General features: G+C 41.1%; 1 protein-coding gene across 2 annotated transcripts; it reads left to right on the plus strand.

Moving 5' to 3' along the window:
• Window positions 1–4,617: 4,617 nt before the first annotated feature.
• TMEM192 (transmembrane protein 192) lies at window positions 4,618–23,596 on the plus strand. 2 transcript variants are annotated; one of them, XM_080617567.1, is made up of 6 exons: window positions 4,618–4,746; window positions 6,954–7,100; window positions 12,643–12,907; window positions 14,942–15,076; window positions 19,263–19,365; window positions 21,365–23,596. In XM_080617567.1, exons 1-6 carry the CDS (start codon window positions 4,705–4,707, stop codon window positions 21,486–21,488), a joined length of 816 nt encoding a protein of 271 aa, XP_080473693.1. In that variant the 5' UTR covers window positions 4,618–4,704; the 3' UTR covers window positions 21,489–23,596. The 2 variants fall into 2 exon arrangements, with proteins under 2 accessions (XP_080473693.1, XP_080473694.1); XM_080617568.1 differs by lacking the exon at window positions 14,942–15,076.
• Window positions 23,597–24,122: the final 526 nt, after the last annotated feature.

The following is a 24,122-nucleotide window of genomic DNA, read 5'->3' on the forward strand; positions in this document are numbered from 1 at the left end:
ATTTTTTCATCTCTGCACAGAGAAATGGCAACTACTTAGTAGCAATTGTGTTCACTTTTTAAATAGTATGCTGCTGATACAATGTTGACCTGGCTGTATTGAATATCTGAAGAAACAGGCTAACACCAAGATTATAGTTAGCCTATTTCATGGAGACTGGCAACAGGAGGAGAAGTACTTCCACAACTTAAATTATGCTAATAAAAAGAGGTAGTTACTTGAGCTTGTGTACCCAAGTAATGAATCAAATCCTGATGTTAGGCTTCTTGGTTCCTAAGTCTTTGGCCAACTGTTCTAAATAACTACTTTTTCTTTCTTTTTTTTTTTTTTTTTTTCTTTAATTATCTCTCTTTCCTCCCTACTGTTTCCTGTCAGATATCATCCCTGCCAAATTCAGAATCTAAACCTTCCGGATTAAAGGCCAAAAACATGTGTACATTCCTAAGAATGCATGTAAGCAAGTAAACAGAATGAGGAGAAACAATATAAAGAAATGTGCAGTTAGGCATTTTATTTGGTCATGAATGAAATCAGTAACATGGGATGATATAAAACTATTTTTTGTAAGACTTTTTTATTGGTTTTGGGGTTTTTTGTGGTTTTTTGTTTCTTAAAAAAAGTTTAGTGTTATTTTAATTCTTTTTAGAAATAAACTGCAATAAAGTATTTTTAATCAATATAAGTGTATTTATAGGAAAAATATATTCTATCCATTGTCATTAACTGGCACTGCTATTAGCTTCTTGGCTGTGGGACCAGGTACAACACACTGCACACTAGCATTTCTGGTTATTCCAGAACATATGTGTTCATCAGAACACAGACATTGTTGCTGCTTGCAAAACAAACAAAAGGTAAAGACTTCATGCTTTTCAAGCTGAGCTAAAGCTTGGACAAAAGCACTACACAGGTAAATTATGTCATTATACAAAGAAATCAGAAGTTCTGGCAGTCACAGCACCCTCATAAAAATTGCACAATCAAGTTCCAGACAGATCTATTGAACTTCCCTTACCTGTGATGGTTATTAGACCTGTGTAAATGTAGACCACCCCTGCCAAGCTAACTACCTGGCAAGGCAGAACACCTTACAAAAGTAATACCAATAATCTGAACAGCAACCACAGAACTGTGGCCTCACCTCGCTGTCGGAGAAAACCTTTGTGCTCTGGCTGCTGATCAGTAGGATTTGTGTTCTCGGGAGGAAGGAAAAAAGAGGAAGCATGATAAGGAAGAAACAAAAAGAACATTTGGGCTGAGAAACTGGAACTGAGCAGGCTCTTACCACAGTAAGTGGATTTAAGCTTACTGAAACCAACAAGTTCAAAGCTTGTCTTTCATCTAAGGTAGTCACCCAGTTTGTTGAATATTTGTTATCTATGTAAAACAAGAACACATGAACAGAAGTGATGAATGTAAACGCTCTGGGTGTGTCCTGGGTTCAGCAGCAGCAGTCATTTTTTCTTCTTCTTAGTAGCTGCTGCAGCACTGTGTTTTTGACTTTCGGCCTGGGAACAGAGCTGATAACACCGATGTTTAGACTGACCAAGGACTTTGTGAGTCTCATGCTCTGCCAGGGAGGAGGAGGGGCTGGGAGGAAGCGGGGACAGGACACCTGACCCAAACTAGCCAAAGAGGTATTCCATACCACAGCACATCATGCCCAGGATGTAGAATTGAGAGGGCCCGGAAGGGCTGGATCACTGCAGGGTGGGGGTGAGGTACCGGTCAGTGAGCGGTTGTATTCTCTTCCTTGTTATTTCCTTTATCATTATTATTATTGGTGGTAGCAGTAGTGATTTGTGTTATACCTTAGTTATTAAACTGTTCTTATCTCAACCCATGGGAGTTGCATTCTTTCAATTCTCCTCCCCGTCCCTCCAGGAGCGGAGGGAAGAAAGGTGGGGGGGAAGTAGACTGCGTGGTTCTAATTTACGGCCTGGGCTTAAACCATGACAGGGTGGAAGGTTTCAGTTGTGTATTTTTCTACAAAAAGATACCCAAGAGAAGTCACAGAAACACGTGTGAAAAACTTGGACAGCCTGAAGAAGGCCATACCTCCAAAACAGCTTTCATCCCTTGCCACTTCTGCACTCTTTCAAAGAGGCAGAGCTATACCAGCTGTTCACAATGACAGTCCTGGCTTCTCTTAAATAGTACATGAAGAATAATTCCAGTCTGGAGATGATACAATCTTGCTGTCTTTCAAGCCCAGCTTTGGTCCTCTTCAGTGTCCTCACTAATATCCAGTCAAGTCTCAGGGATGGTCAAGTAGAACAAGCAGAAGGTTGAGAAACATTAGCAGATGAACAGAGCACAACAGGTAATAAATATGCTGCCTCATAAACTAAGGCACTGGAATGGGTTGCCCAGGGAGGTTGTGAATGCTCCATCCTTGGTGGTGTTCAAGACGAGGTTGGATGAGGCCTTGGGTGACATGGTTTAGTGTGGGGTGTCCCTGCCCATGGCAGGGGGGTTGGAACTAGATGATCTCAAGGTCCTTTCCAACCCTAACTATTCTATGATTCTATGATAATACTATGCGCATGCTTGAACACTATGTCATGATCCTTACAGTTTCAGAAAGGATACAGCTGAAAAAGATCAGAGAATCTAACAAACTTTACCAAAGAATAACTAAGTAGTACTCAGCATACAAAAGGGTGTCAAGGAGTAATAAGACAGACATCCATGAGCAGCCGTAGTCTTTGTCAGTGTGAGAACAAGTGATTATAAAATGAAATTAGCAGTGGGCAGGTTTTAAAGAAAATGTGTTTCTTCACAAAATATACAACTAGAATAGACCAGAAATATCTTTGAAAACTAATAAAGTGCCTTGTGCATGCTAATAAAACCTTCTACAATAACGTAACCTGCTCAGCTGATGCGAGGTGAGTGGTGGACATTATCTACCTGGATTTCTCCAGGCTTTTGCTATGGTTTCCCACAGCCTCCTCCTAGAGAAAATGATTCATTATGGTCTAGACAAGTGGTCTATGTGGTGGGTGGGGAACTGGCTGACAAGGTGAACCCTGAGGCTTGTGGTAAATAGCTCCTTTTCAAACTAGTGAATCATCAGTACTGGGGTCCCTCAGGGATCAATATTGGGCCTAACACTGTTTAGTGTCTTCATAAGTGATTCAGATGATGGGATCAAGTGTACCCTGATAAAGTTGCTGATGATACTAAACTGAATGGGAAAGTGGACACTTTGGAAGGGAGAGACTCTGCAGGAAGATCTTTATAGGCTGGAAAACTGTTATAACAAGAACCTGATGAAGTTCAACAAGGACTAAGGTCTTGCAACTGGGTAAACATAGTCCAAGAGTGCAGCACAGGCTGGGATCTACTTGTCTAGGGAACAGCTCTGTGGAAAGTGACCTGGGGATTCTGGGGGATAACAAGCTCAACATGAGTGAATAGTGTGCAGCTGTGGCAAAGAAAGCCAACACGATGCTGTTGGCATCAACATAAACAAGGGCATCACCCGCAGAGTGCTGCTCTGTGCTTGTCAGGCCATACTTGAAACACTGTGTTCAGTTTTGGTCCACACTATTCAAAAAAGATGTGGACAGGCTGGAAAGGGTGCAGAGAGAGCCATAAAAATGATAAAAGGACTAGGAAGCCTGTAGTATGAGGACAGGCTGAGACAGCCAAGTTTGTTCAGCCTTAAGAGAAGAAGCCTCAGGGGAGATCATGTTCCATTATTTAAACAGTGGCTACAAAGAAGATGGGGACTCCCTTTTTACAAGGAATCACAAGTAAAAGACGGGTAATGGGCACAAGTTACTCTGTGGGAGATTCCAACTGGACACAAGATGAAAAATTTTCACCATGAGAACAATCAGCCATTGGAATCATCTCTCCAGGGAAATGGTGGATTCCCCAACACTGGGCACTTTTAAGATTCAGCTGGGCAGAGGCCTGGGACATTTAGTCTAGGTCATGCTTTGCCTGAAAGGTTGGACCAGATTATCCTTGAGGGCTCCTTCGAACCTGGTATTCTATGAAAAGTTTCTGTTGTCTGAAGGGACAACCAGACACATTCATGCAAAAGACATCAACTGGAAATAAGTGCCTAGACTCCCTCCCTTCCTCCAGAAGTCCTTGCAAAACAGACTGTTGGAAATGGGAAAATACTGTGCACAGCAAGCAGAACGCAACACTACACCTTTATACCCACAGTTCTGCCCGGCATCTGCTGCTGTTCTGCTTTCCCCTCCCTGCGATGCACCTTGAGCCGCCTGCCCTGCAAGGACACCAGCCCTGGGACTGCGGTAACTAGTTCTCTTTTTAAATTCAGTCCCGGGCTGCCGAGTCAACCTGACCGAGCATCGCCAAGGGAGAGCGCGGCACCGGGAGCGGCCCTGGCAGCTGCCTTACAGAGCCCGAGCCCGGCCCCCTGCTCCGCAACGTGTCAAGCCCTCAATCCCAGAGCAAGAAACACCGCTCGAGACAGGCCGAGGCCAGGCCCCAGCGAGTGGGGACGGCACAAGGCTGCACCTCAGCCACTAGCCCCAGACAAGGTCCCACCCCCCTGCGGCCCCGCCCCGGGGCCGGCGCTGGGGAGGGGCTCGGGCCCAATAGCGGCTGGGGCGCTAATAGGGGGGCGGGGTAGTGCGGCCTGCGCTTGGCCAGCCGGTGGCTGGGCCTGGCTCGGGGTGCTGATTAAATACAGCCGGGGCGGCTGAGTAAGGGATCGACATGGCGCTGGCGGCGGGGAGGCAGCGGCAGGACTTGGAGAACGTGAGTGCGGACTTGCGTGGTAGGCGGGAGCGGGGCCAGGCGGTGGTTCCGCCTGAGTGACCGGCCAGGCTGCTGTTAGTGGTGGGCGCTGACAAGAGAGCTCCTCGCTTTACGCTTCGTCTCTTCCTTCACGTCTTTCCGCTGTTGTCTGTGTCAGGCTTTGTCGTCCTCTTCCGGCCGAGGCGTCTCGTAGATGGCTGATTCGGAAGTCGGGAGCCACCGGGGACGCTCCCTGGCCGGGCCGAGCTGCACCCACCCACCCATCCGAACCGCAATACCCCAGTAGCTTGGGTGTGTGGCTGCTCTTAATGGTGGTTATTAATTTAATCAAGGCCGTTCATGTGGATTTAGTTCTTCTGGGATACTTTTTTCAGCAGACAGTTTCTGTAAGCGTGATCTTTGGTTTATGTGCTGTGAGTTGGTGTGAGCACGGCGTGTCAGTGTTTGTCTGCGGCACCACCAATAAACTGACAAACGATGTTCATCTGTTGTCCCACCCCGTGCTGAGAGCTGGGGCGGGCAGGGTTTGCTGCTGCTGGCTCTGCCTGTGCCTGCTTCCTGCCCTTCTCCTCCTGGTGCTGGTGGGTGGTCACATGCTGGGAATGGGTCAGGGAGCCAAGAGACTGAAGCCTTAACCCATGCCTGCGGTGACATCAGTGCCTAATAGAAAGGCCTGTTCGATTTTGGGTTTTTTAGTTTAGGTTTTGTTGGTGAAGAGGGTTTTTTTGTTGTTGTGGTGGTTTTGGTGTTTGGTGGTTATTTTTTTGTGTGTGTATGTGTTTTTTGGTTTTTCTTAAGGCGTTTTGATGCATCTTAACAATGAAACCTATGTTTTTCCCGATTAGGACACTTACTAAATTTGTCTTAATGCCAGATTACCTGTGTGGAATCATTGTTTGCTTTAGTTCCCTTCCTTCCCACATTGCCTGTAATACCTACTTAGAGAAATTGTGTCATATGTTAGTGCTTCTGAATTCTGGCTGTATTTCAGGATGCAAAGACAAACTATAGCTGGTCTTGCAGTAAGTAACATCATCAAACATGTTCTAATAAAGCTCCATCTGTGAGGGAGTGTGCTGATCTGTCATAGTATTGCAGAAATGTTGAGCTCACCTGTTCCCAAGAGACAAAGGATACTGCCTTACTGCCACTGTCTTTGGGAGGTGTTAGCTGTTAACTCTGCAATTAATTCTGTGATAGGAAAGAATGAGGCAAGATGCCTTGGCTGCTGGAGTGCCTGTCCTGCACTCTTGCTTTTGGAGCTTAAAATTATACCTGACCCCTGAAAATGGGAGATGAGGAATAGAGGGCATCTGTGTACTCTTTATTTTGGATTTTATATTGGTGACATAAGAGGAGTGCCATTTGTAAACATTAGTCCTGCAGTAAGAGGTCCTCTTAGCATGCAGGTATTTCAGCAAGGGTTGTTTACACTTAAAAACCAGGCTAATTAAAAGGCATCAAATGGGTGAGAGAGGCCTGTTCACAATCCTCTATGATTGTGGCATTCACAGTACTAAAATAAAAATGGTTGCTGACTGAAATTAGCCTTGATGTTCCTTCACTGTAGCCAGCTGTCTGTAGGTGAAATAATACTGGGGAGCCAATCTACAATTGTCCCAGGTAATATGAAGTATAATCCTAGGTCTAATCCCAGAACTTCTTATTGTGCTAGTGCTTAGAATGACAAGCCTCATATGTCTTGAGGCTTATGCTGCTTTCTGCTATGGCAAGGACAAGTTCTCAGTTTAAAACCAGTAAATATCCCAGTGAATCTGGCATGTCTGTCTGAATATTAAGGACTCTGGAGTGGAATGGAGTCTGCCCTTATTTTTTTATTTCTTTCTGGGCTATGGTTGGGCATCACTTAGGAGAAGAGCAGTCAAAACTTGATTAGGAACCATAGAGTCATAGAATCTGGAATTTATCTTGAAGCATGCAAATGATAGCATTGACAAGATGTTAAGAGGGAAACTTGTTTCCCTCACTATGTCGCTGAACGTGGTTTGAGAATTCACAGTGACTGTGTATGTTCAGCTTAAGGTGGATTGAATGACTGTTTTCTGGACTGGAAGGAGCAGATGCATAGCAGTGAGGCAGGTTCCACCCCCCCAAAAAGCTTAATTTGCTAACAGGAAATTGCTAAAACTTTGTAGTTTTAGTGCTTACCTGTTACTACTACTCATTGCCTTTCCTTTATGTTCCAGGGTTCCCTGGAAATAACACAGAGTTTGGAAGATGATCCTCTACTGGATGCACCGCTTATTTCATCTCATACATTGCATTCCCAACTGAGGCCAAGATTTCATGCTATCCCAGCAGTTCTGCTTGCCAATTTTCTGTTGCTAATACATGTAAGTCTTAAGCACAATTTCCTTATGAAAACTTACTGTCACTATTCCAAATTCTTACCATTCATATAGACAGAGTTCTCCTGAGATTCGCATACACTGTTCTTCCAAACCAGTGAAGCCCTATTTGCCAATGAATTTTGTTATTGTATGTGTTTATATGCTACGTACTGTGTTCTTATTCTGTTCGTCATCACAAATATGCTATGATACATCTTGTTAGGAAAAAAAGACTTTTAAATAGCATGCTGTTGGAAATCTACTTGCAGAATTACTGCTGTAGAAGTGCTTATACTAGTTATAGAGGGCTAAGAATTTTGGTGCCATGCCTTCTTGAGGCTGAGCTTGATTCAGAGGGAGGGCATAAGGTATTTCTTATGGTAACTAAATTACTTATTACAGGGGTTTTGCAGAGTAGTGGATGGAGATACGAAGGAATCCAAATGTTACTTCCTGATCTGACTTCTGGGGATTAAGAGTAAAAAGCACAGATAAAGTAGAAATCTTGTACCTCACAGTAGGAAGGCCTTCTTGAAGGTGATGGACAGAAGTAGAGATTCTTGCTTAGTGTGTTTATCCTTCGTAAACTGAGAAGGCTTATTGCTGGGTTTTTTTGTATGGAAACCAAGCATGAAGGAAGGTTGAAGAGATCTGATTATAGGATCTAACTGAAATGGTACTTGCATGGCACTTACGGACATTGCTTAGTGGTGGACTTGGCAGTGTTAGGTAAACAGTTTGATTCTTATCTTAAGGGTGTTTTCCAACCTAAATGAGTCTGTAATGCTGCTAACACTGAAGATAGTATGTGTATAAAGCCAAAGTGCACAAGACATGTATATGTGTATTGCTACCTGTTTCAGAGATTCATTTGCTCTCAAGTAAAAAAAGCCATGCCCAGTGTGCTCTGCAAGACATACTCTGCCAGAGCTTTAAAAGCACATAGCAACCTCTGAGGTCTCTTTTTGACCAGCTGCATAAAACTCTTCAAACAATATGCCCTGGCCTTCTAATTTTTGAAGTAATGTTTAGTGGGCATCTTAGAGGATCTTAATATTACTATCTGTCAGGTAGGCTTAGGAAAGACTTCTGCTGTTCTGCTGAATGAACTCCCAAAATTCCCAGTGGAAACTCTGTATCCAATCTTACTGCCTTCCCATTCCTCTAGGAGGTGCCATTAGGATGGCACTTGGTCTGCATTAGGAAGGTAGACTCTGCTATGGTAGTAGGACATTTTTTCCACCTAGCCTTAGGTCCTTACTATGTACTACCATAATGGAGGTAGCCAAATGTCAGTCACTCAGATCCTAGGAAACTGCTGTTTCTTCTGTCCTCACCACTTCCTCTGTCCTCCAAATGGAGAGAAGTGAGGGGAGGTGAAGAGAGAGAAAATTGCTGAGGCCTCTGTCAACACATACTTCTTCAGGTAAAGTCTTGTTGCAGTTGCTGAACATGCTGCAGTGGCCAGTTGGTCCTTGAAGCAAAATGGAGAAGTAACATTTTCTGTTGGTGAAATATAGCATAATTGACACATAAAATAGTACCATTTCTTGATGGAAAGATGGATGGGGAAAAATAAGCTTATAGAATTTCTTACCCAGCTGCTTCTGCAAATGTCCACAAGCCTTGTGGAATGTGGAGGCACCAGGTTAGCTTCTGATTGACAGTATACCAAAGGGATGAGTATCATGGAGAAGTTAAACCATCATAGTATTATGTGGTCCAATTGTAACTAATCTCTAAAGTAACTTATGTATAAACTTGGAGCATTTCTTCTCCACCCTACTGTGCCAAGAAATGGAGTTAAGTGGCAATGTAGCTGCTTTGATGCAGCTGTCTGGTTACATACAATTCTGAAATATGTGTAGGATATGCTGGAGTGTGATAGGGTGGGGTTTTTGAGTGGCTTTTCTTTTGCCAGACCTTGCTTTTCTGCAGGCTTCTAACTCCTATCAGGAGAGTCTGGAGAGCAGTGTGAAGTGTATGGGTTAGAAAATGCCTTTGTATTAACCTTGCCTTTCCTTAATCCTCTCTGTGTATGCTCATACACAAAACTGAACTTAAATACTACTTTTTATCAATACCTTTTTTTATATTAAAATCCTTTATACTGGAGTGAAGGGCGTGCTGTTGGACTTTTCCAAAATGTAAGCAAAATCATTTAATAAATGCCACTCTTAATCCCAGCTACCTGTTTCCTCTGTACACATACACTGCTGTAGCAGATTAGCAGAGCTACAATGCTAGGCCATTCCTGCTTGCATTGACTTAATATAGCCATTTTCTGTCTTTAAATAGATTCCGAACACCTGGAGGAAGTAGAACTAAATGTGTTACTGTTCTAAAATGGCAAACCAAATAGTAAATGGACTAAAAATGTGGGTTAGCTGGATTATTTTTAGCTTTGTAGGAAAAGGAGGTGGTAAAATAATAGATTAAGTAAATGCTTTGATGAGAAACCACTCTTTTATTTGACTTAATCTAGCTACTTAACCAATCTCATTTTGGGTTTTAATTTGTATTTGAAGTAATGGTCTTATGGATAATATAGGACTTTTTTTTTTTTTTAATTCCCTTCATGCCTTCTGTGTCTGTCCTCTATAGTGCTTCTCTTAGGTATTGCTGATTGTGTGAGTTATTCTCCCTTCCATTCTCCCTTCCGAGTTACACAACTCTGTTCACAACCGCAGCAAGCTAAGGGCAGTTTGTATTGAGAGTCATTAAGGGTTCTGAAAGGTTAATTTATGTGAATAAAGTTGCTTGAGAAGTAACAAAAATATGAAAAATAAGTTCAAGAGTGTGGTGGGCTCTTTGTTTCTGTACTTAATTCTATGGATACATAAGATAGCAAATGAAAATTGGGTGTTTTCCTCCATCTTTACTCCTGATGTGCTGGTGTTTTTTTTAAGCTAAGTATATTAGAGGTATTAGACTTTTGCAGACTTAAGGCAAATTGATTTTGTTGTTGTATTTAGAAGTTCTTGATTTATAATAAATCCATGGGTCCAGATGGGATGCACCCGCGGGTGCTGAGGGAACTGGCGGAAGTCATTGCTAGACCACTCTCCATCATCTTTACCAAGTCTTGGGAAATGGGAGAGGTGCCTGAGGACTGGAGGAAAGCAAATGTCACTCCAGTCTTCAAAAAGGGCAAGAAGGAGGACCCGGGTAACTATAGACCGGTCAGCCTCACCTCCATCCCTGGGAAAGTGATGGAACACCTTATCCTTGGTGCCATCTCAAGGCATATCAAGGATAAGAGGGTTATGACGGGCAGTCAACATGGCTTTACCAAGGAGAAGTCATGCTTGACCAACCTCCTAGCCTTTTATGAGGAAATAACACAGTGGATGGATGATGGCAGAGCGGTGGACGTGGTCTACCTTGACTTCAGCAAAGCATTTGACACAGTCTCCCACAGCATCCTCATAGCTAAACTGAGGAAGTGTGGTCTGGATGATCAGGTAGTGAAGTGGACTGAGAACTGGCTGAAGGAGAGAAGCCAGAGAGTTGTAGTCTATGGGGCGGAGTCTAGTTGGAGGCCTGTATCTAGTGGAGTGCCTCAAGGGTCTGTACTGGGACCAGTATTATTTAATATATTCATCAATGATTTAGATGAGGGAATTGAGTGTACTGTCAGCAAGTTTGCTGATGACACTAAGCTGGGAGGAGTGGCTGACATGCCAGAAGGCTGTGCTGCCATCCAGCGGGACCTGGACAGGCTGGAGAGTTGGGCAAGGAATAACTTGATGAAATATAACAAGGGAAAGTGTAGAGTCCTGCATCTGGGCAGGAACAACCCCAGGTTCCAGTATAGGTTGGGGAACGACCTGTTAGAGAGTAGTGTAGGGGAGAGGGACCTGGGGGTCCTAGTGGATGTCAGGATGACCACGAACCAACACTCTGCCCTTGTGGCCAAGAAGGCCAATGGCATCCTGGAGTGTATTAGAAGGGGGGTGGTCAGTAGGTCGAGAGAGGTCCTCCTTCCCCTCTACTCTGCCCTGGTGAGACCGCATCTGGAATATTGTGTCCAGTTCTGGGCCCCTCAGTTCAAGAAGGACAGGGACCTGCTGGAGAGAGTCCAGCACAGGGCAACTAAGATGATTAAGGGAGTGGAGCATCTCCCTTATGAGGAAAGGCTGAGGGAGCTGGGTCTCTATAGTTTGGAGAAGAGGAGACTGAGGGGTGACCTTATTAGTGTATATAAATATATAAAGGGGGAGTGTCACGAGGATGGAGCCAGGCTCTTCTCAGTGGCAAACTATGATAGGACAAGGGGTAATGGGTATAAACTGGAACACAAGAGGTTCCACTTAAATCTGAGAAGAAACTTCTTCTCAGTGAGGGTGACGGAACACTGGAACAGGCTGCCCAGGGGGGTTGTGGAGTCTCCTTCTCTGGAGACATTCAAAACCCGCCTGGACACATTCCTGTGTAACCTCATCTAGGTGTTCCTGCTCTGGCAGGGGGATTGGACTAGATGATCTTTTGAGGTCCCTTCCAATCTCTAGAATACTGTGATACTTCTGTTTTAGTAAGAGTTGTTTTTGTTCTCAGTTCTGTTTTTAAAATATTCCGATTCTGTAGAATGAAGCAGGATGAGAAAGTATCATTATTTACTGAAATGAAAACAGTACTTTGTATGATAAAATTCTATAAAGATTAAACAAGCCCTGTGTTTATACATATATCCCAGATGATATGCACCCAAGACTCTGCCTTCTAGTTGGCCAAAAGATTGCTGATGCTGAAAATTTAGAGCAAAGTTTAGAAGACAGAACAAGTTACGGCATAATGACACTAGTCTGAAAGGATAAGTGTATATACACAATTTGACTATGGTCTTTCTAACAAGTTCCGAGCAAAACTGGGGGGGGGGAAGGTAGTTAATACACTGAAGAGATTGCCAACTGGCAAAGATGCCTACCCAGTGTTAATAATTAACTTTAAGTTGCTCTAATGTTGCACTTTTTTCTAATGTCATAATGTAGTGATTATCTTCAGTGGGTACAGTTAAGTGTTGACATTCACTTATGTCAATTTAAAGAAACCTAGACTAAACCAATAAAATGAGGCTGACTTGCAAAGAATAACAAGTGTAATTGAGTCTAAAAAGATGTGATTTTTTTTCTTTTTTTTTTTTTTTTTTTTTTTTTTTTTTGAGGAAGTGTTCCCATCAAAGTAAAACAACATGGAAAAAGAGGATCTAGAAATACAAGTTCACTGTGGATGGGAGACTTGAGGAACAGTGAAATTGGTTTAGAGGAAATTCTGGGAAGAGTGGTAATTCTCAGCTCTGTTCTGCTGGAAACTGGTTAGCCTCCTGGAAGGCAATCTTACCACCTGGCATTTTCAGTCACCAGTATGTTCCCAGAATGACTTGTAGTGGTTGTAGTAATTGTCTAATGTTTTGTATATTATTTCAACTCTAATAAAATTTATTTAGTAAGGTATAATGAATACATAAGCCTGTCTTTATATATGTATTTATATATATGTACATATAGTCAAATGTTGACTTTCAGTGGGTTTTTTTCTCTTCCAGGTTGCTTTTGTTGTTCTAGCGTTTTTAGCAGCCATGTTTTGTTCTTACCCCAATCCAAATCAGGATGAATGCCCTGAAAACTATACTCACCCACTTAAAGTGCAGACTGTCATCATCATTGCAAAGATAATTCTGTGGACTCTGCATGTTTTTTTCGAGCGATACATCCAGCACCATCACAGTAAAGTCAGAAGCAGAGGTTACTTCTCAATATACCGATCAACAAGATGCCTAAAAAGGCTTCCACTGCTGATACACTCCACAGGTAAAGCGAACTTGTTTTCCTGTTGTGTTTTGTTGGGTTTTTTTTTCTTCTAAGCTTTAAACTATGATGCAATAAAAGACCGAACAGTTTGCTTATAAATCCTCATAGGCAGGTTTTTAAAAGTTCGTAATATATAATATGCATTTATATAGGGTATTTTAATCAGATGGACATCTTGACTAGCCTTTCTGGCCTGTCAGATGCATGCTGTAAAGAACTCTTATAGTGGAAGAGTGAAGTTGAGTAAAACGTCTTGTCATTTGCATCTAGTCTTTAGCCATAAAATGTTCAGCCAGCCAGGTCTGTGTTTGTCTGCCAGTGATCTCAATTTGTGTACTCATTTACCTAGCTGGATATGTGGCAAGACTGCTAGTCCTTCCACTAAGTGTGTACTCTCTTCAAGCTCAGCAGTTCATGTAGAAACAGATGAATTGCTGTCTGAAATCAGCAAAATAAGCAATTTGCTGATCTTCAGTGGGGCTATGTGTAATATTCAGCTCTACTTCTGACTGCCTTTTTTTTTTTTTCTTCAACTTTTATGGAGAAAGGATGGTGTATGGGGTGGTTTAGCACTGCATATTTTAAGTTACAACACTTTCCAGTGAAGCCAAAATAAGCGGTGGTACAAGTAACTGATCGTAGCTTTTCTAACAAACTACCTCAGCAAATATAACTTGAAGGGATTTTTTTTTTTTCACGTATAAATAGCAATGGAAAAGGGAACAGTGGTGGCTTTTACGGCATTTTTGCCTCTTATAATCCCATCTCTCTCCTGTGGATTTTCTGAATAACTGGAGTAGAAATTTTCTCACCAGAACTGATAAGTTACCTAGTCTTGCTTTATATAAACCTTAGCTTGCTTTCTGCCCAGTCACTAAAAGAGCTAGTCAAATGTGCAAAACTTCAGGCTCTGGCCACTAGATAGAGCTCTGAAGATAAAGATGTGTTTGGAGTGCAGTAACGAAATCAGGCTACAGCTGGCTTAAACATGTTTCAAAAGAGAGTAAAAAGGGCTACTTCTGTCTAATGCAATTTAATCTGGAATACTTAGCCTTGTCTGCAGTCTTGGATGGAGCCCCCTTCTTCCCTACCAGACAAATTCTGGGCATGTGTCAACAGTTTAGGTGCAATCAGTTGAGTGCTGTAGACTTCTGATATAGATTGTCTGTAGTTCAGATAGGGCTTAACTCCATTACAGCAAATTTCCTGCCATGCTAATTGCAGCTGGTAACACTTCCATCCTGGCAGCTCAGTTATGTAATGCAGCATGAAACAGACCTGTGCAGTTCCCTAGCTAAGTCAGTGGTCTTAATACACTTGGTGCTTTATCCAGACACTTGTATTAACAGGAAAGAAGAGAACATGTCACACTTGGTATCAGAGAAGAGGTTGTGTAAAAAATTAAAAACATTTTAGGTACACTCAACACTTTGTGTTCCTTAACCAATTGTTCTCATTTCAGTTAAACTTTGAGTAACTTGTAAGTATTAAAATAATAGCTAGACAACTAGAAACCTATGTAAGTATCTCCCTGTGAAATGGAAGTGTTTGGGTTTTTGCTCTGCTAGCCTCACTTAAATACACTCAAGCCTCCCCCATCTGAAGGAAAACACCCTATCATTTTGAACTGACTGATCTAAGCTATAAGGAATTGAAAGAAACAAATAGTTTCTAAGCAGTTTTGGGAATGGGTAGCAGCAAGGTTAGAAACTCTTTAAGCCCATATGTGTGTATTATGTATTTTGAGTGTGTTTTTTCCACTTTTGTTTTTTAAGTTGGGAAAACCTATAGGAAAACTTGTAATTCTGTACCACTACAATCAAATGCTGAAACAAAACCTCATTTTGGTGACAGCAGTTGTAAGCTTGCATCACCTGTGTTAGGAAACTAGCCAAAGAGGCAGGTATGATATGAAATGAAAAGCATTACTGAAATGTTGCAGCCTAATGCAGACACTGGGGGTGAGAGAGTACTAAGTTATTTCAACAGCTAATGACATTGTTACAACTGTAAAATATTACATTTGTTTTCTAGGTAATACAGCCCTGCTTTTGATTCTGTCAATGCAGCATTCCTTTCCTGACCACAGTAAAGTGTACCTGTATCTTATCCTGGGAGTCCTGGGCCTGGAACTGATTAGCTCACTGACATGCTTAGTGATTTACACAGGTGAGAGAGGCAGTTTTTGCCTTCTTGAATGAGACTGTAGCTGCTACTCCACTGTTCTGTTTGCCCTCACAGTAGCTAACTTGAGGTACCCCATGGCATTTAACTGCAACTACAAATGCAGAATGATTCTGTGCTTGTAGAAGGAAAAGTAAGGTAAATCCAAAACAAATGGGAAGGTTTTCAGGCTTGATTCGATTTCCAAGTGCTACTAAGTAAAGGTTCCATGTTACCTCAAAGCTGTTCATCCAGTGAAGTGGCAAATGTATAATTGCTGCAAAAGTGTTCTGTAAACAGGCTTGTCTGTTTAGCAGTGTGTTCTCAAATGCATGCAGCACAAGCTCTGAAGCATTAAGAGCTAGCTGGCTTAATCAGAACTGTTTCTTGGATTTGCATGTGGGACTCGCATAGTTGATAATGTGACTGTGCTTTAGTCTCCAGTCTTTTCTTTCTTTGCTGATCCCACCCAATTCCTCTTTGTCACTAAAATGGAAGATTTCCTCTAGTGAATGTTTAAAAAAAAAAAAAAATGTGGCTTTTGGAATCTGTGCTAATACTGAAATAAGATACTGTTTCACGAAACTGGGGCATTGCTTTGTACTTTCACTGTTGGCTTGTAAGGTTATCTGTTCTTAGATTTGGTGTGAACTTGCCAGGAGTTGGTAAACCTCTTTCATTAAACTGTTGAAGAACTATCTGAAGTTGATTTTAATAAATGTTTGAACCAGATAGGATCAGAGGAAGCTATCTTAATGCAAGCCATAAACCCAAATAATTTTAAGCTCAAATGAAAATACCTAGGTTGGGAAAGAAAAGCTAAACACTGAAAAGGTACAAGACACTAAAAAAATTCAATTCTTTTGGTTACCTGAAGAAAACTAGAGATGTTTACTGTGCAGTCCATGTCTATTTAAGTTATATGCAGTTTCTGCTCTTGAGTTAGTTTATAATGCTGCTTCCTCATTTACAGGCACAAACAAGGAGATGACACCTTAGCTAAGTGGCCTTGGTAGCAGTGGTTTCTCTGAGGTAGGGTAGGGAGAGCAAAACTAATGGGCAAAACTTATAACTTGCTCCTGACTTTTAATCAAATAGGAGGATGGAGAGTGAAAATACCTCCTTCAGGACTGCATTAACTTAAAAAGTAAAAGCCATCTTTGTGATGGTCAGTATTTGTCTTAATCTGATTTTTGTGATTTCATAATTGGTAATCTAGGATGTAATTTTCTTTTGGAGAAGGAAACTTTGCTATCTTCTTATTAATGTAATGATGCACAAAGAAATACTTTGTTATGGTTATATAGGGAAAAAAAAAAATCTATTAACTCTCCTGCAACAGTAATTGAAATCAAAATGCAACAAGAAATAATGTCTGGGCTCTAAACTACATCTTCCTCTTACAACTGTGCAGAGGTCTGGATGCTGTGGGCTGATCAGGCTTTCCTCTGAATGGACCAGCATGGCTCAAGTAGACTGTCCTCTACAGGAATAAAGGCAATGATGAGGGGGCACAAGCATGGCAGTCCTAGAGAACTATGCCAAGAATGCTGGAGATCATCTCTTCTTTGCATAAGCATGCTTACTTTCTTGGGAAACTCAGGAAATAAGAGATAAACTGCAGAACTTTAATAGAACCTCAGGAATTCCAGTGAAATGCTTTTTTTTTTTTTTTTTTTTTTCCTTCACCTTTGAGAGCGTTTGGAGCTCCAAGAGCTACACTGTGTATGTCTTATGCTGGCAGGAAAGGAAAGGTTAAGGTTTGAGCCTTGAATTCCCTAAGAGCTCTCTAACTATCCTTCTGGTTACTTGTCACCAAAAGGGTCTTGTTTCCTAGCTTGTACCAGTTCCTGTGACCATCAGATTCATTAACCAGCTTATACTAGGAAGTGGTGCAATGTAATGTTTTTTTTTCCAGCTTGAGGCTTGAAGGGTCTGATGAGTCCTGGAGTTAAGGGGAAGAAGGGGTAGAGCTGCATTAATAGGAAGGAGTAAGGCAGTTCCTTTTGAAAACCTCAGCCTCAAAACAACTGTGTGAAGCTTCATTGTCTAAATTTTGTTGTGCAAAACTAGGGTGAACTTTTACCCTCAATATGAGGCCTTCCAATCATGCTAGGCTGCCTTTTCCAGTAGGTAATGTAACTTGTTTTCCATCCATTGCTTACCGTGCTGAGGTAAGCTCAGAGACTGCATTAGTGTGTCTTTTGTGTGCAATGGTAGGTTGTCTTAGTTTTTAAGTTTTTAAGCATCAAGCTAAAGCTATGCCGAAGAAAACATATTTATTTGGCCAGTTTTAAAAATAGCTGGAGAGTTGTAGTGGTGACACAGATACTCTTTTCTCTGAGCTGAGTATGTGACTGGATGGAAAAGCATGAAGCTTCTTTAGCAGGATAGTTTTCAGGGCAGTCCTCTGCCCAGGGTTGGAGTGCCTTTATCCAAGGCAAGCACTTAGATACCACTGTTAAGATAGTATCAGCTAATGTTGCTGAACAACAATGGGCAGAGTAAGGTCACTTTACACTAGGAATTCTTTCTTGTGTTAGTATGTTACTTCTCGGTTTTGGAGGGAAGGTAGCACCAGTTCATAGACTGATTTTTCCACAGTGGAATTATTAGTTAACTAACAGAATGAGGCGTAAATTCTTACCTGTAGAAAGTTGATGTATCTTATGAATTGTATGCTGCCTAATGTCCTGTGAAGTACTACTGCCTTTAAAAAAATATTTCCATTCAGCAGTGTGTGTATATATAGCTATAGGATGCAGAGACAGGGATTCAGAAATATATCAGGGAGTTGCTGTGATTGACTTTTAACAGGCTTGACATATATAAATTGTTCAAGTGAGGTAAATGTGCATGGAATGAAGTGTGATACAGACAGCTCTAAATGTCAGCTTACTATTCTAAGTTTGTTATTGATAGGACAGGGAGTTGAGCTTTAAAAGGTTTCCTAAATATATGTATTTAGTGACTTTCTTACATACTTCTAATATCACTTGAATAAAAGACTAACATTCCCACAAACAACTCATGTTGGGAATTCCACATCCATTCCTTCATGGCTTTATTTGTAGAGGAATACTATCATAGAAATAACTAACCTTTGAGCCTAACTTGTAGTTAACCTCTGGAGGGTCTTAGCATTGTTTTAGCAGGGTGGCCTGTAGTAAACCCCATCATATTATTGACTTGTAAGGACAGGCTTACTCTGCTGCAGTAGTGTGGATTTCTCATGGAGCTGGACTGTGATGGTTTTAGTGGCATTAGATGTATTGCTTCACAAGCAGCCCAAACTGTGGAGTCCTGAAATACATACTCCAAATCTCTCAGTACGTTCCCTGAATCAGGATCTTATGTTGGATGGTTTCAAATGTTTTCGGCTTCCTTCCAGAAATAATGCAAAGGGTACCTACAGCTTCTCTTACCCCCACCCATTCACATTCCACATCTATTTAAATTGAGTCTTAAACTTTGTTAGTGGGTGTTCAGGAATGACTTCTGGTTCTCATAGCCAGCACTGCAAGGTTCACAGTGTGAAGCTGATCTGAGCCACTCTGGCTTTCTGTAACAAGTCTGCCCTCATTTTAGCGCAGGAAGACAAGCTGTGCTTCATTGCAGGCAGTCTGGTTAAAATTGTATTTATCAAAGAGTTTAACTTAAATTCTGACCTAGGTATTAGTATCTATGGCAGGTTGCTTAATTTATGGCTTGAATTTGGAGACTCAAATCTCAGTACCCTCTCAAAGGCAACTGAGGTTTCACCCTCTTTTAGGTGATAGATTAAACTTTGCAGTACACTCAGGCTTCCCCATTCAGGTCTTTGCTGTGGTCATTTAAACACCAGGACTAAGGAGAAGGAGGGGGAAATAAAAAAGGGACAAACCAAAAAAAAACCCCAACTAAACAACCCTTCAGCCCTCAAAAAAAAAAAAAAAAAAAAAAAAAATCCCACCCTTAATGTGTATTCAAAGCCATTCCAGAAGTGAGTAGATACAGGTTCTGCTTTTTTTCTTTCCTTCCTCCCCACTCCCTTGATTCCCTTATTGTCTTTCCATCTCCTATCCTAAGGCAATCTTATAACCATCTCCTTTGGATTTTTTCTATTTAAGAATTTGGAGCCTGGTGGTAAAGCTTTCGTTGTTTGGGGTTCTTTTTGGTTGCTTTCCAACTAATTTATGAAACTTTGTTGCAGTGAAGATAAGCAACTTCAATCGTGCCAAGCCAAGACCTGACATAATTGAAGAAGAAAAGATGTACGCCTGTCCTAGTCACATTACCTCAGAAATTGGATTCAGGTAAGATTTTCTATGTTAATCTTGTGCTGTGTTCAGCCACAGCATATAGGTAATGCTGGCTACTGTAATTGCATTACTTCCTGTAGTCTTGTATAATCTTAAATGTGGCAACCAAAGCAGAGGTGGGAGTAATAGTTCTGAAGGAAATTATACACTTAGGACTGCTATTTTATGTGCATAGATGAGAAGCAGCACAACCCTGTACTTTCTACATAGTAATTGCAGTTTGTTATGATACAGATGTCTTCAAACATGAGGACAGAAGTTACTCTACCATTTATGGCTGGTTGCATGAATCTTTAATAGAAATAGTTGTGCTTAATCTGGTTAGCTGACTTTATATGGGAGTTTGAGGAAAGTTACTGGTCTCCTATACTGTTACTTAAAGTATGCCTACAGAAGCCTAGCTTCTGCAACCAGTTCTTTCAGGAAAGGAAATATATTATGGGCAGTTGATACATGAAGAAAGCTTTGCAGCTTTGTTTTTGCCAACAGTTGGACATCAGATTGTAGCAAGGAATTTAGAATATATTTCCAGTTTGGGAAGGAACTTTTAAGGTGGATAAGGTAGGAAGAGTTAAGGAAATCCAATGAGACAAACTATCCAACAGGAAGCTCTGAAGCACTGAGACTGATTGCTTGTTGGGCCTTTGTACCTTCTCACTGCTTGAACATCTTCCAGTTACTGACATGAGTCTAATATGACTTAAAAAAAAAAAATCATCAAAAACAAATATGGATTTCCATATAGGAATTTACTTAGGAATTTTCAATGCCAGCATGACTTGCTTTTTGCTGCCTTGGTAAAAAGTTTAAGTGCAGAGATGACTAATACTTGGCACTTCCCCTGGTGTGACAAATGCAGCACACACATGCTTTTATGGAACTTGGAAGTAGATATCCAGGATACAGGAAGGATTTACAGTTGTCTTGATTTTTTTGATACAATATCTGACTTCCATCTTGATATAAGCACCATGGTGAATGCATGGTGGACCTCATTCCTTTCTCATTCAGCTTCCCCCCTGAGAAATTCGTGAATGCCCAGGGAATGCGTCTGCAACAATGACCAACTGAGGAAAAGACTGATTATTTTTGATTAAAGAGTGCAAACTTCCTGTAAGAACTGATTGCAAAACAGTTACTTTAATTCAGCTCTATACAACTCTGTCTCTCCATCCCTTGAGAGTTAAAGTCTATTGAAAAGTGAATCCTGTCAGCCCTTCAGTTGACCCTGGTTATGGAATGTTTTGTTGGTTTTTTTTGTTGTTGGTTTTTTGTTTTTAATATTATGACCTCTACAACCTATGCTGCTGACCAGGACCTCTTCTGGTGCTTTAAGTTGATGGTGCAGATTACTGGTTACTGTTGCAAGGTTTTTGTCTAGAAAACATGTTTTCTTCAATTTTTCCAGTTTAACTGGAAGTAGGTTTTTAATTGGACCTAAGTTTTTTTCCATTCCAGCTGTCCTCCTCAGCGTTTTCTGAGAACTGATGCTGTTAGAGTATTGTGAAAGATATCACTGTGTGTAGTAGTATATCATGTATGCTGCTGCAGGTTAGTCAAGAAAGCTATCTTGCATGGCTTATGATCCCTGCTGCTGAATAAATATACTGTGCCTGCTTAAAATAAACTTCTTGATGTTTGTGTAAAAGGTGCCATGGGTTTCTTTTAGTACAATTCTAGCATGTCTTGCTCACTAATTTTAAGTTTGTTAAACAGTAAGAACCCTCATACTAGTTAAGCTTTTCTGTAGCTGTCTACCTGGAAATACATAACCTTATTGTGTATCTATGGCGTGAAGTTTAGCTAAACTTTTTCTTTCTGCCTTCTCATGCAAAATGGAAGTTAAACGTAAAGATGTAGATTTCCCTCCTCCCTCAAAAGTTGGTCGAGATCAACAAAAGTAAAACTGAAGAAAGTAACTTTGAGTATTAATTAGCTGACACTTCATATGTTGGAAAGTTGCTATTATTAAAATCTGTATTTTTATTTCAAGGGAAAATTCAAGTTTAGAAGAAATAGTTGAAAAGCAGGGAGACATAATAGAATATCTTCAGCGACACAACGCACTGCTCAGCAAGAGACTATTGGCACTAACATCTCAGCAAATTAAAACTTAACAGAATTTGAAAAACTGCTGCTGGAGCTCACAAGGGAACACGAGGTAATGTAATACCCAGATTTGTACAGATGACTCTGCTTCAACCATATTTCATATTTTGAAATAGAAATGGAAAGATGAGCTCTGCATACACTATAGACCTGTTACAACTGGACACTCTGGCTCTCCTCAAATCATCAGTGCTGAGAAAAAGTTCTGGAGCATCATGGAATTTTTTTATTCCTAACAGGTTAAAGTTGGACCTGAAGTAAGGGTTTGATGTTGCTCAATTGTTGCTATTATTTTGTACTGCTGTAAGCTTTAAGCTTCAAATTACCAAGTATTTTTATATTTCTAGAATACAGATTTGTTATCTAGGAAAATCTGATGTTGCAAAGGATGACTTTTCAGTTTCTAGTGCTGAAGCTGAGGCTAGATGTGTTCTGTCACTGAGTCTCATTACTTCTAGTGTTAGAGGTGGTGTACTTCAGTAATCCCATACAAGGTAGATACTTTCTTTCTAGATCAGTTTCCTTTTTTCTTTTTGTCAAGGAGAGGACTGAAACTGTTGCCTGTGCCAGTGGGGAAATTTGATGTCTGATTTAGGAATTAAAAAATAGTGGCAGGTGTTCTAGAATAGCAGATTTCACAAGTGTGTGGTACAAAATAATGCCATGATAAGCAATATGAGCAGTTGTGCAGAATTCTGACTTGAAAACCTGTAAGAGGGATCTTCAGGGATGATGACTTTCCCATTACTAGGAATCTGTGTTCAGCTAATGATCAACAAGATTCCTGCCAGCTGAACTAACTGAATACAAAAATACTTGAGTAAGATGTTTTGATGTTGTAACTAACTTGTGTTGAATGTATTTAAAGATCCTGTTAAAGATGCGTCAGGTACATCTTTGCTCTTTTTGACTCTTCAAAAAAGTATCAGCCTCTTGATTTAAAAGCTAAATGTATGTGGGGAGGTGAAAAGCAGCAGAAGACAGGTCTTTCAGAAGTTGAAGAAACAAGAATTTTTGGTTCTATTCGTAGGCTTACTGTGAATGCAGGTGAAAGGACAGTTCTGTTCTGGGTATAACCTTTGTCTACCAGTGTAGACCAAGAACTGTTTTAGAAGCCAATGCCTCTGTGGGGACAGGGTAATTGCTAGTCAAAACTGAGAAGGCAGCTTTCATGAGTGGTCTTGTGCTGCTTGAATGTAAGAAAAACAAAAGAAAATGAATCCATCCTACTGTGTCCTAGAGCACATCTTTAAAAATAACCAAATGTTTAATTTGCAACAAGCATGGGGATTGTCTCATTTAAAGGAATACAATAAATATTGGAGGGTTTGCTGCTATCCAACACTAGACTGTTCTCCTTAACTGTTTTTTCTAGAAAATGCAGCCAAGATTTTATAGTGTATCTGTAAGGAATACAAATGTGTTTTGTTTTTAGAACTCACATTTTGATGTAATTGTATGTATCAATTTGTATGATTTCTATGAAAAGCAGTAAAATGTGACTGTGAAGTTCACGCACAATAAATGCAACTAAGGAAGAGTGTGAATCCTGTCATTTCTAGGTTCACGTACAGCTGGTGAAGACTTCCAGACTCTGCATATTTTACTATGCTGAAGTTCTAGCAGCACAATTCTGATGCTTAAAGTAGCCAAAGCCTGTTATGACAAGGCTAGCTGAGCACTTGTTCTGAAGCTTTAGGTTTAGTTTTTTTCTTTTTCCTTGATATTGTTTTGCCATCACACTTCAGGCTTTCTCTGCTACTCTTCTTTTTCTCCGAGAAATTCCTGTTTTTCATAGAGGAATAGGCTTCATAGCGTAGCAGAACAACTTCACTATATTTTGAGGGCATTGCTGATACTCTCCTCTTCTCCTTCATGACTGCTTAAGGGGAAACTTGGATTAACCAGCAGTACTGCTTTCTATGGAATGTGCCAGCTGATAAGCAGAGTGCAGGTTGCTGTTATGTGAACATGCACATCTGTTGCTCTTTATAGTTCATAGCTCTTAAGTACACAAATTATCAACAACTTGCAACAACAAACCCCCATTTTTATATTTGTTATTACACTGCCACTGTGTCTTGTTTTGTTAGTATCTTTAAGCTTAAAAAAAAATAAAGGGGAGTTTCCCATCTGGGTAGGGCACTCTCCTACTCACCTTGAACACTTTCTACCAGTTGGTCATGGTAGGGCTATGAAGAGTTGAGTAGGGGCTACCAGAGCATGGCAAGGACAGCGCACACTGGGAAGTGTGTCAGCTCTCAGGCCCTTGCTGGCATCGTTGCACCAGATGGTGCAACAACAGCCCCTGCTGCACTCTGGAGGCAGGTTACTACCAGCAGCTCCTTGCCTGGGCACAGAGTGCATGATCATGCTACTTGCTTTGTATGATGTCAAGGCAAAGCAGTGTGGTGTGGCATGCTGGGTGTTGTAGACTTGCTCAGTGGTGGACACCTACCTCTTCCTGCCAGTGTGGTCTGGCCTGTGGCTGAGCTTATCAGTCTACAGTGGGGGGTGGTGGCAAAGCTGATAAGGGAAACTCAATATGCATGGTGGTGCTCAAAATGCAACATTTAAGGGACCAATATCTGCTGTCCTGTAGGTAAGAGAAAGCTCAGTTGCAGCCTTGCTGCATCTGATGT

The sequence above is a fragment of the Psittacula echo genome (genome assembly GCF_963264785.1).
Source record: "Psittacula echo genome assembly, chromosome: 1".
Lineage (NCBI taxonomy): Eukaryota > Metazoa > Chordata > Aves > Psittaciformes > Psittacidae > Psittacula > Psittacula echo.

Excerpts from the sequence above, each read along its gene's own strand:
- TMEM192 (XM_080617567.1), top strand. The coding sequence starts at position 4,705 with ATGGCGCTGGCGGCGGGGAGGCAGCGGCAGGACTTGGAGAAC. Across the intron at positions 12,908-14,941 it reads ACTGCTGATACACTCCACAG|GTAATACAGCCCTGCTTTTG; the intron begins GTAAAGCGAACT and ends TTTGTTTTCTAG. Across the intron at positions 19,366-21,364 it reads ACCTCAGAAATTGGATTCAG|GGAAAATTCAAGTTTAGAAG; the intron begins GTAAGATTTTCT and ends TTTTATTTCAAG.